Below are 21,148 nucleotides of genomic sequence, written 5' to 3' on the forward strand. Positions count from 1 at the left end.
ACTCCATCACCTTTACCCTCAGCTTCTTTAACAGGGCACCGGTGGTCTTGGAGGTGTGTTTGGGGTCGTGATCATGTTGGAATACTGCCCTGTGGCCCAGTTTCCAAAGGGAGGGGATCATGCTCTGCTTCGATAAGTCACAGTACATGTTGGCGTTCATGGTTCCCTCAGTGAACTGCAGCCCCCCAGTGCCGGCAGCACTCATGCAGCCCCAGACCATGACACCCCCACCACCATGCTGGACCGTAGGCAAGACACACTTGTCTTTGTACTCCTCACCTGGTTGCTGCCACACACACTTGACACCATCCGAACCAAATAAGTTTATCTTGGTCTCATCAGACCACAGGACATGGTTCCAGTAATCCATGTCCTTAGTCTGGTTGTCTTCAGCAAATGGTTTGTTCTTGTGCATCATCTATAGAAGAGGCTTCCTTCTGGGACGACAGCCACGCAGACCAGTGATGCAGTGTGTGGTGTCTGGTCTGAGCACTGACAGGCTGACCCCCACCCCTTCAACCTCTGCAGCAATGCTGGTAGCACTCATATGTCTGTTTTCCAAAGAACCTCTGGGTATGACACTGAGCACGTGCACTCAACTTCTGTGGCTGACCATGGCGGGGCCTGTTCTGAGTGGAACCTGTCCTGTTAAACCGCTGTATGGTCTTGGGTTCCGTGCTGCAGCTCAGTTTCAGGCTGCTGGCAGTCTTCTTTTAGCCTAGACCATCTGTATGTGGAGCAATTCTTTTTTTTTCAGATCCTGAGTTCTTTGCCATGAGGTGCCATGTTGAACTTTCAGTGACCGGTATGAGAGAGTGTGAGAGCGATAACACCAAATTTAACACACCTGCTCCCAATTCACACCTGAGACCTTGTAACACTAACGAGTCGCAAGACACCAGGGAGGGAAAATGGCTAATTGGACCCAATTTGGACATTTTCACTTAGGGCTTTACTCACTTTTGTTGCCAGCAGTTTAGACATTAATGGCTGTGAGTTGAGTTATTTTGAGGGGACAGTAAATTTACTCTGTTATACAAGCTGTACACTGAGTACTTTATATTGTATCAAAGTGTCATTTCTTCAGTGTTGTCCCATGAATACATGTAATTAAATATCTGCAGAAATGTGAGGGGTGTATTCACTTTTGTGAGATACTATATATATATATATATATATATATATATATATATATATATATATATATATATATATATATATATATATATATATATATATATATATATATATATGTGTGTGTATATGTGTGTGTGTTTTAGAGCTCTATATGTGTGTATATTTAGAGGTTTACAGAAAAAGTAACAGGGAAGAAAATTACCAATATAAAAACAACTATATTACAGACAGATACTGTCCTCTGGGATTAATAAAGACTTCTGAATCTGAATCTAAAAAGATGAAAAAAAAGCACTGAACATTATCACACAAACAATGTCCGAAAATTACATCAAAACCCATATTTTATTTTATGTATAGCAATACCATTTACATATTAAATAACACTATCATAGAATGCTTTGATATAGCTTTGAACAAAACAAAACAGAAAAGAACTCCATCTTTTTGTCCTGTTTCATGTTACAAAAGAGGAAGGAAAAGCCACCGTTCCAAAAACGGGTCAATGGAGAAATGATGTGGTTCTGGCGAAGAGTCCAACAGAACCGACGGTGAGATCTGAAGGGTCAGAACCCTCCAGAAGGACGGGTCGGACCGGAACATCACAGTCACTGCCTGACTGTTAATACGTAAAGCTGGAAGGAGGTGATGGAGAATCAACGACACTTCCACAGGATCCAACACGAACATGGCGAAGCGTTGGCGTTCGGCGCAAAAAGGCTCCGAGAAAGAAAAGTTCAGAGTGAAGAAACCGACCAAGGATGAAGCAGAGAGATGATGCTTCCTCTGACACAGTCAATACATACAGATTATCCAGAGAAGAACCGGATCACAGGCAACTAAACATATGTACATGTTCTGGACAGAACGGCGGCGTGTGCTTCAAAGGCAACACTGAACAAAAACAACAAGACGGCAGCATCGAGAACAGGAAAAACCACAACCATTCCCCTGAACCCCTGCCTTCGCTGCAAAATCACAGGAAATGGACCAGGAACGGGGGTCAACGGAGGCCAGTGGGGGCTGATGGGAGCTGACAGGGGCTGATGAGAGACAATGGGGGCCAGACGGGAGCTAACAGGGGCCAGTGGGAGCTAACAGGGGCCAGTGGGAGCTAACAGGGGCCAGTGGGAGCTAACAGGGGCCAAAGGGAGCTAACAGGGGCCAAAGGGGGGTGGAATATGGACAGAGCTCATATCTGAAAAAGCTGCAATTTGAAACCGGAGTTTTTGAGTGAAGTCTCACATCCACAAAGAATTACCACCGAACAGATGGAACAGAATAAACTGGCAGCGTTTAAAGGTTTAAAGGTACATTATGTAACATGTACTAATTACATGTTTTATAATAATGTTTGTTAAAACATGACACCCCCCGTCTCCCTTTAACTGAAGTGAATTTAACCAAACGATTGGAAAATCGCAACAAAAAAAAATACAAATCACAAGAGTTTTCATTAAGGTTTGGATCAAATAAACTGGGCTATGGCCAGAGGGGGGCGCTACAGGACATGTCTATGGATGAAATAAACAGTAGAAGAAGTCGAAGCTTCTATTGCTGTTTTCTGTCTAAAATAACATAATGATCAGTCGACACATGTTGCAGCAAATAATGCAATAATAGCCAATAACGTAATAATTTGGCAACAATATAATGAACTGTTTGATCCAATGATATGGCTGATTTTTACGTTATTGGCCAAATATTTAAAAAAAAAAAAAATCCTTTGAAAATGTAATAACTGCAGCGGATACTGTACTACCACATAAACAGGAGTGAATTTCTTAGAAATAAAATATATTTTTTGCAGTTTTTGTGCAGTTTGTTCATCATAAATAGGTCTTGTGGATGAAATAGTCGTCATATTCATTATTAATACATCCCATGTTTCTCTCACTGTTTTTAGTTATGGTTGGAAGAGTCAATTAAAGAATTATTTTTTGGAAACAATCTTTATTTAGAACATTGTTTATTTTCTTAGATGTAAATTCACAATTTCTCGTATGGAGGAATATTTAATTCAATAATGTGATGTTTATTTGGTTGTCTGATGAGTGAATGTAACTCAATTTGACCAATTTATTGGCTGCAGTTATAACATTTTCGAAGGATTTTTTAAATGCTTAGACATCAATGTAAAATATTACTTAATTTTTTAAAATTACATTAAAAATGGCCAAAATTATCACATTATTAGCTGTTGTTATGACATCAGTCAGTGTTCACTAAAGACTGTCAGGATGTTTTCACTTAGTTTTTTATCGTCCCATTGTGTCTATTTGCTCTTTTCACAAAAGGGAAATAAATGACGACTCCAACGTTAACGTCAAGTAAACACACATGCACCTGCAAATGTTACATATGGTACCTTTAAAACAATTCAGTTTTACTTCCTTCGCAGAGTGTGTTTAATGAAAATCCAAAAGGTGGCACCAGATGCTCCTCTACAGCAGAAACAGTGCACACCGCTAGCTACCGTTAGCCTGTGAATGTGTCGCACTAATGTCAACAAACAACCTGCTGCTAAAAAAACACAAACATCACACAAGCAACAGCACGTTGCATATTGTACCTTTAAAGTGTGAGACACAAAGACAAGGCATAGTTGCAATAAAAATGAACTTTTACTGCCTTCACTCATGCTATTAGCTAGTTAGCATGTTAACAGCTAGCTCAGCAATCATAGCTCTGAAAATCATCATGAGGATGTGAAATCATTCCTGATATGCTCGACTGCAAAACGTGAATTTTAATAAAAAGAGGAAAGTTTGTATTAATGTTGCAGAAGATGTTCAACTCTGGTGCTAACTGATGCTAATGGTTGTGTTTAGCTCCTGTCAACCCTGTTTATAACGAGGAGAGAGAAAGACCGTGTCACATCTTTAAAGGTGACGTGTTTTCATGTCCATATTTCACTCTGGGATTCTACTAGAACATTACATGGTTTATTACTGATCTTGAAGTAGATTTAAGGTTAGATTTTCTGTGAAACACAATAAAGAATCTTCAGTGGAAAAGAAACACCCACTTCTGATTCTGATGATTCTGATTGGCAGCAAAGTGCACCTGAACGCACCATCCTTTATTTTTTCCAGATCCATCTGTGGATTCTGGAGTCTGCATCACTTTCTTCATCACCTGATTATGACGTGTGTTTGACGTGTTCACAGGTTTAGGACGTCGGTTAATATCCACCAAATCAGCAGCGACACGTTCAGGGTCACTTTACAACCACGTTTTTAAGATGTTCTAGTTCATTTTGGATCAAGATTCAGTGAAAACACGGATGTTAAGAGGCTGAAACCGAAGTTAAAAACTGAAGTACTCTAGTATCTATGATCACCTGATTCAGCATCTGGTTTTAATCCCATTTAATATAACATTAAACACTACAAATATGACATTAAACATCACGTCCCCTTTAATGCTTATCTTCCCATTTTAATGCATTCCTTCATCCCAAATGATGGTAGATGACAATAAATAAGGAGGTTTATGTTTCAACTGGAGCAAACTGATCCTGACGTGGAGCTTTGAAGCATCTTTCCATTATTACAAACACAGATATCGCATCGGGAGGGGAAGGGTTAACGACAAACTGACAAGAGAAAGTTTTGCCCAACATTTTTTTCTGCACGGGAAGGATTCAAGTCTTTGGTTAAAGTTGTCTCAAAAAAAAAAAAAAAAAAAAAAAAAGAGAAAATAAATGAAAATACATTAGTTTCCTTGCTGTGTATCATTTGACACATCATCTGTTTTGTGCTGTGTGAAATAAAAAAGTTTTCACATTTTCATTCAAAAGGCAAAACCACAATTGTTCATTTCACGCTATCGATCACAGAGGTACAGAACATCATCAAAACCAGTAAAATCAGAACATCCTCATGTCAAATAAACGTGTATGTGTGTGTATGCGACGGGCAGAACGGTTCGGACGCTGCTCTTCGCATTTAGGCCACGAAAACCACCAGATACATATGTGGAAAAGGTGAGTTGACTGGATCTATGTACACAAGGCCTTGGGGGGTCGGACCGAGCCCAGCACGGGTCTGGAACAGGCCCTGACCGGGTCAGACCAGACACTGCCATCGGAAAAATCTGACACAGCATGAACTGAACACGACGAAGGAAAATCCACAAACCAATGAGTCTGGAGCTCCTCAGGGGTCCGTCCTGGGCCTGGATTCATGTTTCAGCGATCTGGGCTTTAACAACATGCTGGACGAGTTTGATGATGAAAACCACAGTAATTTATCAGAATTACACTGAAATTTTAAACTAAATCTGAATATCACTGGATCACTGGAGTTGGACAAAATAACTGATATTGATCTGGTTCTGGATTGAGCTGGTACTAAACTGGGTCCAAGACACTGAGGTTTAATGGGAATCCTTCCTCATATTCGATAAATTTGTGGAAGAACCTGCTTCAAGTGGCAGAATGATGAATATAGAGGAAAATTATCATGATTTATTACTAAAAAATTCAGATTCACAGCTTCAGGATGTTTAACTAGAACTAGAGGCTGAATGAAGCAGACTCATATTTACGTCCACAGAACTCAGATAGATTAACATTTTACATCCGGTCCAAGGTTCAGCTTTACTTCATCTAAATGTAACACATAGTCCAGCTGCTTTTCTGAGCGTTTGTGAGGTTTAACCTGTTTAATTCCACATCCACATTAATGCAACTACTGTGCAAAACACTTTCTTCAAACTTTGAGCTTATTATTCACAAAAATGGAACAGATGTTCATGCACCTGAAACAACAGCAACAGATGGATAGGCCACTGGTTTTAGAATTTTTGTTTCGTCTACTAATTATAACTTGATTCTCTGTTCAGTTCCAACATCATGACAGTACCTGTGGTAAGAACTCTGGTAGAAATAATGGTTTGAGTGTTTGGAGTCAGAGACAGAGATGAAATATTTACACAGAATATCTGCATTAGTGTGGACTAGGCCTAAAATCAAACACTAATGTGCTAAAAAGCAGATCAGTGACAGCGGTTTACAGCTGTTCTGTGGTTGGCCTATAGGGGGCAGTGATGTCCACGTCCAGATCCATGGAGTTAAAGCCCAGAGCTGAAGCTCACGTTTCCACTTGAAGCCAAATCCTTCCAATAAATAAGGAGTTTTGGATATTTTACGTCCAAAATCTGGAAATAAGTCGCAGTATCTTGATCTAACTGAAAAGATCAGCCACATGGCTAACGAAACTGCTAACTAACAAAAGTTGAATACCGTCAGCAACTGGATAAATGTTAACAGACTAAGTCCAACTTCACCTAGTTTAGAAAAACACTGAGATCTGAATGACTCCTTTGTTAAAAAACAAATAAATATCGACTTATTTAAGTGGTCAATTGGAGTTTTTGGCTCCAGCATCTAGTGGCCATCTGTGGTATTACACCGTCACACAGTTCACCTTGTGTCTTCATTCCTCCATTTCCATCAGACAAAGAAAGAGAAACTATTCCTCAGTTCATTTCTTGATTTTACACCATGTAGACATACCATAACCTGTACTAAAGACAAACTAATTACAAGATTAAATACAAAGTAATTCATCATCTTTTCTCGTGTTCAGAGCAAATAAAGGTCAAACAAATGAAATAAACGATAATAAAAGATCTGAACCCACAGTGTAAGACTAGTGGCACGACCAAAGTCTGTGTTGAACCCTGTTTTAGATGAAATTAAAACCAACTTGTTGCATAGAGTTGAGTCTGTCTTTATGGCGTCCGTCAGTGTCTGGTCTCGGACCGATCCGGCCTTTGAGTTCTGGACCCGTGCTCGACCGTCAGAGTGAATTCATGACTGAAACAACCTTTAACACATGGAAAAGATGGGGATGTCATGTTGTTGCATCACCTGTCGGAGTTCGTCAAATGTTTCAAATGTAAAAATCTCTTCCACCAGCGTTTGAGTGAAATGTGTGTGAGTTCAGATGATGTAGCAGCATCGAAGAAACGGCGAGGACCGAGGGGGTCGGCGTCCAGACGGCGGCGACCAGAGCGGTAAACTGTCGAAGGCGGCGCAAATCAACCGGCCTGAGGTGGGAGGCCACAAAGGACATGTACAAAAATCACAAAGTTATTATGATAAGGATATATTTATATATGTATACATACAGTATTTCCATATATTAAAAAGCATAATATGAATTATACAAAGAAATAATAATAATAAGTTCACAGTAGCAGTTGTTACACCACCTTAGGTTTTCTAACATGGGTGTGACTCGCTAATACGAGGAATATCGACAACCAAACATGGTCAAAACACAAAGAAGGAGGTGAAGAAAAAAGAAGAAAAACAAGCACTACTTGTCTTTGACAAAAGGTTCAAGATCAGTTCATGTGATATATGAAGAGTATGAGTCCAATAGATGAGGGCGGAGCATTCTGTTAAAGGGGCGGAGCACAGCTGGGCCACGCCCCTGCCACTGTCTTAAATCAACCAGTAGGTGGCAGCAGAACAACGTTCTCCACAGAAGCAGGTGGTTTCAGAACAATAAGGGCCAAAGCCGTGGAATGTGAAAAAAATCTGAACTTGAGTGGAGAAAATCCGAGTGAGTCAGTTTAGTTAGAGGCAGTAACACTGACGTTTAGTGCAAACAAGAAAAGACAGAAAAGTGTTTCTCGTTGCTTACCGACGCTGTCGTGAAACTTAAAAACGCAGGTGCAAACCCTTCAGTAGGAGAACATTAAGACATAAAATGGCGAAAAAAATAAATATCAAAAACTTTTTATCAGTGTAAAAAAGTAATCAGGTTATTCATTTTAACCAAGAGTCTGGCAAAAAAGGCCTCAAAAAGTCTTGTCTGCTATAGTTCCTTGACTCGGTACAAAGTTAAGTGCCTCCTCTGTGGGATCCGGGACCTTGCAGGGTTTGGACCCCAGAACACCTTCAGCTCAGACCAGGACTACCGGATCCAGGACTCACACCAGAGATTCCATGCTCTCGGTCTGGTCGGACATGGACACCATCGTCCCGTTAATGTCTCTGGACAGAAGACCGGCACCGCTGTCCGAGGTACTGACGAGGCTGAGCAGGGCTTTGTAGAGGAACTGGTACTGGTCCTGAAAACCCATTTACAGAGAGAGAAGAGGACTGGTCAGTGGCAGCATCAGAACCACAACACCTCCTCAAACCCGGACAGACCATGACAAACCTAAACCCAAACCCAGACAAAACCAAACCCAGACAACGCCCAAAGATGATCTGAAAACATACAATACAACTAGACGAGACATGTTTCCGTACAATGTCAAGATAATTGGAGTGCTTTGTAAAGTGTAAATCTAGGTTGCACCATATGGTCAGAAGGTGGCGCTGTAGTCTATGTTACCCATGCCTTATAAGGCAATGAATGTAAAACCTGAAAAGACCAAACCATCCAAACTGAAACGAGCTGTGGTCCAGTTTGATCTGGACTGAGGTGGGACTGTCTCTTTAGGTTAAACTAAAGATGATCTGTGGTCTGAAGGTTTGTGTTGGATCAAACACAGAAGTCCTCAGTGGGTCGACCTTAGTGAAACTGGCCCAAGACGCTCAAGGGTCAGTAAATCCCCCCCACACCCCCTGTTGACAAACCCGCTCAGAACCACTGGGACATCCTCGGGGACACTCACTATGTCCGTGAAGACGCCTGGCCTCATGAGGTTGATCATCTTGGCCACTTGATAGACGTCGACGGCGTCCTCGCTCTCCAGCTGCTGGGACAGGGTGGTGAGGGCGCACAGCATCCCGGCCGACACCGACCCAAACCTGGAACAAAGACCAGACCAGTTTCAGAGACGTCCTGAAAGTGTAACAACCTACAATGTGCAATAAGGAAAAATCTATCCTTTGTCCTCTGCCCTGCAACTATGCATGAATGTGTGAATGTGTGAACTGACTGAATGCTGGGGGGGGGGTGTTACTGTTTTTACTATTTAATATTATTTAAATATTCTGAATTGTATATTTCCTTTTTTCCACTCAAGAAGTACAGTTTCTACAAGCACACTAGTATTTTTTGTGTATGATATAATGACAATAACAGGAACCTTGAATCTTCATGATGGAACAAACACATGGACATCAGGGACGGGTTCATGTTCTGACCATTGACTGAACATAATCAATTGAACCTGAGAATCGATCAATAAGCTCCAGGTTTCTTTGTTTTAGTGCCTTGTACCTCTGCTTCATCAGCTAATGCAGCTAATATACTAAATAAATCTCCCATGAACGTCATGACAGAATCCTCTGATTGTCTTATTTTTGTGATGATTTCCAAAGGAACCTTCTATCTTCATGTAACCTTTCTTCAGTGATTTATCACCAAGGAAAAGCAAAAAGTATTGTTACAATATTGATGTTTCTTTCAATAAAAGTTATAATTGCACCACTGTTACAATGTTGTTGGGGCTGAGGGGGGTCGGGAGATTTTTCATCCTCCAAAGGGGGGCCCCACAGAAAAAGACTGAGAACCACTGACTTAGGGGGACGTTTAATGTCAGCCTAGTGGCCGTCAGTGGTATTAGACCGGCTCCGGTTTGGACCACTGTTGGTTACAGATGTTCGACCCCATCAACCCACCGTCACTAACGGACTCTCGTCAAACTCATTCAGATCCTTTCAACAGATCATCCTGAAGACGTGACTGTTCACTCGGTGCCTCATTTATCCCTGGTCTTGACGGGCATCATCGTTATGTGATAATTAGTATTATTCACTCCACGTGTCGACGGTTTTAATGGGTTTTGTTTCCCATGTTTACAGCCAAAGACAGGTACGATCTGATGTCATGTCACAGTAAAAGTGATGCGTGTTCATTAACTGGATTCACACTCAACAGCAAACAATTATTTCCATCATTTTTAAAGCAGCAGGAGCCACAAACACACTTTCCCACATAATCTCCGACTGTCGAGGCTTTGACAGCGGCTCTGTACTCATCTACGCCACAGACGGGCGACAATGACAAGAAACTAAAGTGTGTTGGAAAGTGTTGTTCCACCTCGAGCCTGGGACTGAAGACTCTCCCAGATCTGGAATGTCACCTCTGAGATTAAAGATTTATTAGTGAGTAAATCCTGGGGATGACAGCTGAGCTCAGTGTGAGGCTCCCTGGAGAACGGTGGGTCGCCGCCACCACGTAAAGGGTCTCCTGTTCCATTAGCGATGCTGTCAAGAGTACAGCGCAAACCGCCGCTAACAACCCACGGCTGGCTGAATAATGAGCACGCAGACAATTAGGACGAGCCTCTAACTGACAATCTCCGAGGTGCCGCGCCATAGCAACCAGATGAAGAGCTCAATTAGTCACTTTTCTTCTAGAGGATGCGACAAGCAATCTTCATTATTGTAATGAATAAACATGAGCGGAGCTGCTGGATTAGAGTGTCATTCAGCAACGCTAATGTGTGTCAATACTAAAGACACTTTCATTACGTCTAATTGGGCAGTTTTGTGGGGTACCTGTGTGTGTGTGTGTGTGGGCGGGGGGGGGGGGGGGGGGTTGGGGGGTTGGAGGGGCTGTCACTTGTTGGAATGAAGCTGACTGTTTAGAAGGTGTTGGAGGTAGGACAGATACTTGTGTGGTTTTAGTTTCACTGCAGAACAGACTCCATCGTTCACATTATCATCACTTTGTCTCTAAAACTAAACTTAAAGCATCTTTAATTAAATGAACAGGCCTTGTTTTTGGATTGGCTGAGCTGCATTCAAAGCCAAAAATACTCGATAAAAACACATCAGGAAGACATCCAGTCTTCACACACATTCACTGTATTTTAGTATTTTATACTTATACATTTATACATTTTAGGTAGGGATGTGCCTTCCATTTCAATGTGCTCTCTACCAAGGTTATTATTGTAACCAAAAACTAATGAAATGACGAAAAATAGAATTGAAAAAACATTTTCATTGACTGAATTAATAAAAACTATAATTCAAAGAAAAAACGATAACTGAAACTGTATTGTGTGCTTACAAAACTAAACTAAAATTAAATATAAAAATTAAGATTCCCTTCGTTTTTGTCATTGTCAATGTCAGATTGATATGAAATTGATTTATTTTGCTTGAGCAATTTTAACTGGCGGCACCATACGGCACTTCCCAGTCCGTCACTTCTCGTCACGTGTTGTTTAGAGTCGTCTTCTCATCCCTACTCTACCTGACAACATGGAGACTAAAATTGGGAGAAAGCAGATAGAAGAAGATAAAAGATATGAAAAAACTAAAACTAAACTAAAACTAAGCTTTAGAAAAAAAACGAAAACTATTAAAAACTGGCAAACCTGCTCTAAAAACTAATGAAAACTAACTAAATTAGAGAAAAAAGGGGAAAACTAAATAAAACTAAACTATAATGAAAAATCCAAAACTATTATAACCTTGCTCTGTACAATAACAAATAAAGGCCATTCAATTCAATAATTCAATAGAAGACAAAACTAAAAAGATCTGATGTGTGGAAACTCTTAAAAGTTAATGTGTATTTTAATGTTTGGCATCAGAAAGTATGAATGCAAATGGCAAAATCTGTCCTAATTTCACAAAAAGCGAAGTTTTTCAGATTCCTGAAGCTGCACATAAAAAACAAAAGATTTTAATTTTTAATAAACTTTTGTGGTTTGTTTTTATTGTTTCTTATTGTAATTTTTCTTACTTATTAGAAATTCATGGGAAGGAATGCTTCTCGGACCAAAAAAGAGTTTGTTCGAGGTGCTCTTTGGAAAAAGGGATTCATAAAGTACTTTTCTTACTTATTTTACAATTTAAAAAAAAAAAATTTCAATTTATCGCTTGTGGAGCTGCTGTAACAGTGGATTTTCACTGCTGTAGGACCAATAAAGCTTATCTTATCTTATCTTATCTTATCTTATCTTATCTTATCTTATCTTATCTTATCTTAATAAATACTGATGTCGTGACCATTTAAATCACATGACTGATCAGCTGACTCTCCCCTGGTACTAACAGTAGGTTTATATAAACTGGATTAGACCTAATTTTTCCTAACAGTGGGATTATTGTTCTGGACCGTTCACACGTCTGCATTCATGATGGTTTGACGTGCTTGGATTCCAGAAATGAGGCTGATCCTGGAGCCGTTTTATGTTTCATCCTGGAGGTTTGTGTGGGACTCTCCTTCCCAGTGTAATCACATCATTTTAATCATTTCAGACCAAACCAAACACATGAAACCTCCAGTCGTTAGAGCTTTAACTGATACCTGTGATGAGATTAAAACTCCGTTCTCAGCTGAATGAAACCCACAGATCATCATTAATTAAACCTGAGCTTCTTCGACTGTGACGTGTCTAAATGGGTTTCACTTGGTCGTACATCGTTGCTGTTCGGCGCCATCTGTTTACCAGACTCCAGTTTTCTGTCTCTGCAGATTAATCACTTCAACTTGGAATCAAATTTAGTTTTGAGGTGAATTAAAACCTGCGTTGTGCATGTGTGAAGATCTGATACTGTTGATGGTTTATGTATGTGTTAAAGAACGTCAGTAAATGGTCATCGAAGCCTGAAAACCATCCAGTAGTGATGAGGCCGGTGGTCATGTGACTGTAGTAAGTGCATTAATGTTCAGCAGGTGGCGCTGTGTGTCTGATGCAGAGGATAACGTGTGTCAAACAGATAAACGTCAGCACCGACCCTGTTTACATGATCATAAAAATCCAATAACTGTTATCAATCAAATAATTTTAATGATCAGATGCGATGCATTTACAGTCACTTCAGAAATAGGATATTCCATAAACCCTGGTTCAGACGTTTTAGTCCATTATTGGATTTATTTCAGAGTCTGTACGTATGTGGTGACGTAGAATCCAACTTCCTGTTATTGTCGTCTATGTAACTTGTGTTTTCTGTGATTTAATAGTTTTTCCACATGTTAAGATGTAACAGAACTAAATAAATCAGATTAACCTGTATACAGGCACAAAGACATGGGAGTACTGGGGACAAATCCAGGCGTGTTCCTTTGATTTACTATAATCAGATTACTGGTGTTATCTGATAAAACAGATCAGATTATACCGTTTACACGATCAATAATAATCAGATACTGATCAGAGTATTAGTGTAAACTGGGTCAGTGCCATCAGTGTCCATCTGTAGACCTACATCTGAAAATACACGAATGTAAACAGATAAATGATGGGGCCTAAGATGGTCCCCTGAGGGATCCCATTCTCAATATAATGAAACAGATTTATGATCAATAATAACTCCACAAATCAAATACTGATTGTAGGGTTAGTGTGGATGTAAACAGGTTCACTGACTCGTCGTGGATGATGGTAGGTCCGTCACGAGTCGCCGCCTCCTCCTTGATGACGTTGATGAGTTCGAAGGTGCTGCTGACGGGGGCGTCGGTGTTCGGCCACTTCGGGCACTGAAAATGACGAACTTCTAATACGTAGTCATCCTGATGGACAGATGGACAGACACAGGTTATAACTGGTGTAACTAAAACGAACAAAAATAAGAATACATGAAAATGAACTAAAACAAAACAAAACCTAAAGCACTTATATCTTTTTAAAAATGAAAAAATAAGTGATAAAACTGATAAAAGTCATGTTGCAGTAATTATAAATAATATTATGATTAATACAGATACAGATTAATGATCATCTTCAAATGTCATTTTTTTCAATTAAAACATACAAACTTTAATAATTACAAAACTGCTACTACTATAATATTACAGCCTGTTGTGCTGATTTTAGGCTGAAATTCAATTACCTGCGCAGCCACAGTAATGAAAAACTGGCTTCATAAAGGACATTTAATGTCCATCATCCTTTTATCCAATATTTTTCAGTTTCTATAAACCAAGACTTTCCTTATAATTACAGGTTGATTAATTATAGATTTTTATTTGCTGATATAATGATAAAAATCAAATGTCTTGGATCTCAATAAAAACTGTTGAACTGATTAATTGAGACAAATGAACTGGGGAAATATAAATCTACATTCCTGAACATTAGAATCGACAGTTAATCCATAATTCTGGATTTAAATTTAATTATTAAATATAATAATTAAAAAAAAACTTTAAGCAGTATTTTTTTTAAATTTTCCCTCAAAGTCACTGAAGTGACAAAGGAAAATAAAGTAAAGAAAAAATAACTGATGTTAACTCAGACTAGTCATCTCGTCAGACTAAAACTTGTGTCAACCCAAAGTGAATTGTGGGTAAAACCTGTGTGGCCTCCAGGATGAAGTCGTGGATGTTGATCTGCTCATCGTTGGACAGACAGAGCCGGTCTTTACTGATCAGGGTGACAGTGAACGCCTCACAGTTCATGGCCTCTTCTCGACTTGGCCAGTACACAAACTCATCCTCCGCCTGCAGACATGAATCAGAAATAAAGGCCTGAGTCCAGAGTAAAAGGTCTTCAAATAAAAGCCTGAGTCCAGAGTAAAAGGTCTCCAAATAAAAGCCTGAGTCCAGAGTAAAAGATCTTCAAATAAAGGCCTGGTACAACATGAAAAACAGTGACACATCATCGAATCTAAGAAGAGGTCAGAAGTCGAAGCCTGGCTCCAATGGAAACCTTCAAATAAAGGCGAGGTGCAGTCAGATGCTCAGAGAAATAAAAGCCTTGACAATAATAGAGGAAATACAGAAACATATTCTCTAATACCAGAGTTTTTAACGTTATTTTGACCCATTTATGAGCAAATATTTTAAATAGAAGAAGTTAAAAATAAAAGACAGGCTCTGATATAAACCTTCAAATAAAGGTGTTTACATTGTTTACACTGTTATAGGAAATACAGGACACATAATCTAAATCAGCATTTTTTTTTTCATTTTTTATTCATTTTAATCCATTTGTAGTTTATCAGTTGTTGTGCATCAGTTTTGTGAACCCTGCAGTGTGTGTTTCCATGTTGTGTAGCAGATGTTGTGTTCACTTCTGACTGCATTGTGTGGTTTTGTGTTGTTTTCCATGGCGTCAAGATGATTCATGATAATGACCAGTGTTGACACAGAACATCACCTACACACCTGTACACCCACTAATCACCAGTGTGAGCGTGTGTTTCATATGGTTTGTGTGTGTGTGTGTCTGTGTGCTTGTTGTACCAGTCCATGATTGGCCGGCAGCATGACGATGATCTGTGCGTTGTGGTCCCAGATCATCCTCCAGAAGTCCTTCGTGGTGTGGGGCAGAGGATGCTGGGTAATTATGAACTCATTACTGCGGTAGTAACCCTGCACAAACAACAACCGAGAACAAGGTTATCCCGTTAACCTCTTAACGGAACCCGACCAGAACGCACCCCTGAACTTCAGTTAAAGACACAGAACGGGTTCACAACCACGAAAAAATCAGTAACACAAATCACATGGAATCAGATCTGATTCAGGCTTTTCCTCATCTGGAGTGACCTGTTTCAAAGACAGACTGCACTGAGTTGCATAATGGGAAATGTAGGCAAATGAATGAACCTGAACTGCGACCAGTCACAGGTCAAATTAAGAATGAAAACAGACACTAGAAGCATTAAGCGAAGTAATAACAGTTGAGACTTTACAAAAAAACCCCAAAACAACTCCATTAACTAACTTTATCTGTGTAGTTCATATGTTTGTCCACTTGTTTTCTACATAAGTCCAATATTTTGGGTGAATACCACACTTTTACAGTAAATATCAATCTGTAACATAAGTTTATGCAGAAATAAGCATTAACTTGCAGTTAATTAACGGTTAATTAATATGTGTGATTTTTACTATGGGGTTTTAGACTCTTAATTATTGTATTATTTTTTATTATTTACATCTCATGCCCGACAAACATACGTATGAACAATGAAATGATTGAAAATTAAAAACCAAAAACTAAAATGAGTTTGACACACCTGCATTAAAATAACATAATAACAAAAATAATAACATACATTTTATATATATATATATATATATATATATATATATATATACATACATATATATATATATATATATATATAATACAAAAACAACAACAATGATAATAATAATAATAATAATTGGTTTCAGACTTTCAGGTGTTAAAATGACTGAAAAACCAATGTTAAATGTAAAACTTTGGCCTTTGTTATTAGTTTGACCTGACACCCCCCCCCCCCCCCCCCCAGATCAATGGCGGTGGCGTGCTGACCATGATGTAGGAGGCGTTGATGTAGTCGGTGCCTTTGGCTCCAGGTAAAGGTGCAAGGCCGACCCTCGCTCGCTCCGCTGCACAGAGAGAGAGAGAGAGAGAGAGAGAGAGAGAGAGAGAGAGAGGAGAGAGAGAGAGAGAGAGAGAGAGAGAGAGAGAGAGAGAGAGAGAGAGACAGAGAGAGAGAGAGAGAGAGAGAGAGAGAGAGAGATGTTAGCAGTTTACCCCGAGGGCCGTGCTGCGTGTATTCATTCATACATTGAGTGCCATGCTGTGATTGGCTGTGATCACACAGTTCTGAGCATGTGTTGGCAGCTGATTCTGAGAAGGGAGGAACAGTCAGTAACTGTCAACAGATTGTGTAACGGCTGCAGAAAACGGAGGTGAACCAGGGTGTAAACAATGGAGTCTCCATGGCAACAGCCACAGAACAGCCAATCACAGCCTCCGAGGACACGCAGAGCCAGGTCCGTGCTGCGTTTAAGGACCACTCATCAGGCTCCGGACAGTGACTTCACATTTAGTCTGACCCATGGATGCAGTAAACCACAGGTGTAAAACATACGGCCCGTGGGCCAAATCCTGCCACCAAGGGGTCCAATCCAGTCCGCAGGATGAAAACATGACACTGAAGATACTAGCTATACAGGATGTTAAAATTAGTTTAGTTCAGGTTCCATGTTCAGACCAATATGATCTAAAGTGGATCAGAGCAGTAAAATACAACCATAATAACCGATAAATAATGACAAATACAAATGAATTTATATGTTTTTGTGTAACAAAACTAAAACTACATGAAAATGTTTACATTTATAAACCATCCTTTCCAATTATAGTGTGAATAATTGGAAATCTCTTAATGTAAATCAGTGTAATTGTACCAATATTCTGTCGGTTATTAAATGTTTTGTGTGTTTGGAGATCCACTGTGACCTGTAAGTCAATTATTTTTCTTAACTAATTTCAGGTTGTTCATGTTATTCACATTTTTAAAAGGATAGTTTGTAGATGTAAACATTTCCATAATGTAATTTTACTTTTTTCACTCTAAAACACAGAGAAAAGTTTGTATTTGTCATTATTTATTGGTTATTGTGTTCTTATTTTACTGGTCTGATCCACTTCAGATCATATTGGTCTGAATATGGAACCTGAACTAAACTGACTTTGACATCCCTGCTGTAAACTGATGCTCAGTCAGCTCCTCTGGTTCCAACTGCAGCTGATTTAATTATTTTCTACTGTTTCTTTAGCTCCGCTGGTTTCACTCCACGTGTTAACACTTACACGGCACCACAGACGAGTTTCGATTTTTCTCCTTGTTGCATTCCTTCTGAGCGCTGAAGCAGTCCAGGAATCTGGAGTTACACTGTGTTACCAACTGAAAGAAAGAAAGAAAGAAAGAAAGAAAGAAAGAAAGAAAGAAAGAAAGAAAAAGAAAGTGGAGAATAAGAAAGAAAGTGGAGAATAAGAAAGAGTAGAAGAAGAAAAAGGAGAAGAAAGAGGGCAGGTGTTAGAATGAATTAAAATAGCTTTTAACTCTTGAAGACCCAAACAGCCACCGATGAAACAAAAGCACTGAAATGACTGTTTCATGTTGTGTTAAAAACCCTTTAACTCTTAAAGACAAATGATTTTCATGGAAACTTCTACGGAGTTTTCTCTACATTAAAACGTTAATAAGAGATTTATCTCCATTTATTCTAATATTATCTTCTGTATTTTACATTTTTCAGTGTAAATCCTGTATTTTCCTATATTTAATTCATGTAGATGTTTATTAAAGCTCAGAGTGAATTCAAAGATTATTAAATCACAACAGAGAAACTGAAGAAAAAGTCAGTTTTATTGCAAAATATATCATTAATTACTAAAACTACCCTTTTATGCCGATGATACTTTCACTTATGTTACATTATGTTAGCATTTATTTAGTAAAATCTAGTATTCAGTCCAATCTCTCATTAGCTGAGCATAAACCCAGTGTGTTCATCCACTGTCATTGATTCACCTCAATGGGTTTTACTGGTGAATCAATGTTGCAGAAGATGAGAATGTTTCCATGGTAACTATGGAGAATCTGAATGTCTGATGAAGAATCTGAGAATCTGATGACCATGAAAAGATGAAAGACGATAACTGTATTTTACACCTGTTATTTACATGTATTGATAGGATTAGTGGATCAACAGGAATTAAACAGTTACATCAGTAGATGGTTTAGGTTAAAGGTGGATGTTTGAGTCATTAAGGGTTAAAAATGCATCAAAATAAACCAACACGTCATTTTTTAACATTTTTCATTAAATTATTGATATTTCCCTCTATTCACTTTTATTTTCTGCATGATGGAACCTCTATATCATTTGTTTTCTACTTGATAAAACTCAGTGTAAATGTCATGACCAGGTGATGTTATTATGTGGGTGTGGCTACAATAATACAGGTAATAAGCATTATATGTTTGGGTGAATTTGAAACAAAGCCTGGATACGTTTAGCACAAACTCTAGGGAAACAGAAAAATTATCCGAAAAAAGAACAAAACCCCAAACATCTACAAGTACCAAATCCTTGTAAGAGTTTCACCATCAACAGACGGTTCTGAAATAAAACCTGGAGGTGAAACAGAAGCAGAAAATCCCAGCAAAGAACCAACAACTCAGCAGAACAGAAGCTCAGAGACATTGGGAAACAACCACAAAGAACAGACCAGAAACAAAAGAATCCCAACAATGACTCGACTGAGCAGCAAACAATGAATAAAGTCCAATCCTGTGGTGAAAGCGCTGCATCATCTGCATAACAAAGGAGTCACTGTTCCTGTTCAGACCTGGAAACCATTCAGGAAATAGTCTGAGCCCAACATCTGAGTTAATGACACAACACCAAACCACATGAATCCACAGAAATACGGAATAAATGCAGACAAATACAGACGAAATACGGACAAAATATGGACTAAATACAAACTAAATATGGACTTCAACTTGTATTTACATTCATCTTGATACAGTCTCAGTTTAATATAAAAAAAAATTGCAACAAACAGTGCAGATACTGTCAAATACTCAGGAATTTTCTAGGTTGTTAATGTTACAGGGAATGAAAATAAGAAATAAACCAATGAATTTGAGGTGATTGGACAGAATTTCAGACGACAAACTTCAAAGTAATTAATCAGTAAAGATGGAAATACAATATTAAATTCATCAGAAAACATCTGAGTTTAACATTAAGTCTTTCGCAACATTTCTATGTTTTATGTCATTTTAGTTTTGTCTCATTTTGTTTCATCTTGTCTCGTCATTTTCATCTTGTTTTTCTTTTAAAACATTTTTCTTTTGTTTTTCTTTTTTCTTTTTACTCCTTGGCTTTTGATGCAACATGAGGCTCTGCTGTTGTTTTACTGTTTTATTATATTTAAGTTTTTATGATTGATATACAGTGCTGTTGGTTGTCCTTAACCCTCTGGTATCCAGGTGAGCATATTATGCACACTTTATACTTCATGTTATTAAAGATAATATTATTTTTCACGATTTGTTTTAGGACAATCCCAAAAGTTGTTCATTTTTGTCTGATTTTCTAAATTCTGACTCATCCACTAAAATCATCACATTATAAACAATGTTAAATTCCTACACTAACATCCTTCTACCAAGTGAGTACAAAATGCACAGACACATTTAGCACTTAACATTTGACCTAGCACCAAAAATAATAATGTATATTAACCAATGTTGGTGTTAATCATTGACATATGACAGGATGAAAAAATAAAAATACAATTTATGTGTCGAATACTGAAAAAAAGGTTTTTTTTTTTTGCATCTAAAATAGATAGGGTTTATTGACATTACAAATGTGGCCTTTAAAGGGTTTAAAAATATGACAGTTATTGAGTATTTGGCATTTTTGTTTAAGGCTCAAGTTGATGAAATACAAAAAAAATTAAGAAGTTGAAAACGGTATGAAAGACATTTTGACATTAGTATGACAATGTGCGTGTTATGTGCTTTAGATGATTAGGGTAAGGGCCTCTATGGGCGGAATAACAGAGGGTTAAAGTGCTTTATAAATAAAGTTACATTGAATTTGCTCTTTTATATCATTTTCATCTTATTGGAATTACTGAGTTTGAAGGAAAATAATGGCTCAAGAAAATAGAAATTGCACCTTTAACCTGGACGTTGTATGACTTGTCTGATCTTAATTCGAGATTTATTAATTTTGTTTCATTCCTGAAGGTGTTTGTGACTTTAACTCACTTCTTCAGCTCAACAGTTATACAGTTACAAAGGTACCGGCCCATTAAATATCTGCAGATATCAGTGTTTTCCAGTAGTCAACCATCATTATTATCCGGGTCTGTATAAATCCCTGTTCCCTCACTTTGAACTGTTTGTCCAGTTGTGTCCGTCCACTCTGTCCAGGGCTGGAGATGATGCTGAAGTAGCTGTGAAGCTGATTGGCCACCACTTCCGTCTCCTTCCCCAAAATGGCTTCCATCAAGGCATCGTGGATGAAGATATACTGCTCCTGGATCAGCCAGCGGATGAGAAAACAGTTGATCAGCTGAATCAGACTAATCTACAGTCAGAAAAGGAAGAACGGATGAGCCAGATTTAACTGGAATAATAAAAGGTACAGAACTGAGGTGACGGTCTGGGGGATTTATGTGACCACTACAGGGATTAGTGAGTTACTCTGAGGATGACAACCATAAAGAAACAACTGTCTGGGTCAAAGAACAGAAGTGACAAAACTAGAGTGGTTGTTTTCACCACTGGACTCAGCTGAAAATGTACAGAATGGAGTTTGAG

General features: G+C 38.7%; 1 protein-coding gene across 1 annotated transcript in view; it reads right to left on the reverse strand.

The window, feature by feature from the left end:
* Positions 1–1,463: 1,463 nt before the first annotated feature.
* The window catches only part of LOC115419034 (receptor-type tyrosine-protein phosphatase gamma-like), a 662,327-nt gene continuing 642,642 nt past the window's right edge, over positions 1,464–21,148 (reverse strand). Inside the window, exons 22-29 of the mRNA XM_030133641.1 lie at positions 20,718–20,864; positions 17,611–17,704; positions 16,321–16,397; positions 15,261–15,389; positions 14,370–14,516; positions 13,444–13,586; positions 8,779–8,914; positions 1,464–8,226 (exon numbers count right to left, since the gene is read on the reverse strand). Of these exons, the coding sequence (XP_029989501.1) occupies positions 8,086–8,226; positions 8,779–8,914; positions 13,444–13,586; positions 14,370–14,516; positions 15,261–15,389; positions 16,321–16,397; positions 17,611–17,704; positions 20,718–20,864 (1,014 nt within the window). The 3' untranslated portion in view covers positions 1,464–8,085. The remainder of the gene's footprint in view (positions 8,227–8,778; positions 8,915–13,443; positions 13,587–14,369; positions 14,517–15,260; positions 15,390–16,320; positions 16,398–17,610; positions 17,705–20,717; positions 20,865–21,148) is intronic.

This window comes from Sphaeramia orbicularis, chromosome 5 (genome assembly GCF_902148855.1).
Source record: "Sphaeramia orbicularis chromosome 5, fSphaOr1.1, whole genome shotgun sequence".
Lineage (NCBI taxonomy): Eukaryota > Metazoa > Chordata > Actinopteri > Kurtiformes > Apogonidae > Sphaeramia > Sphaeramia orbicularis.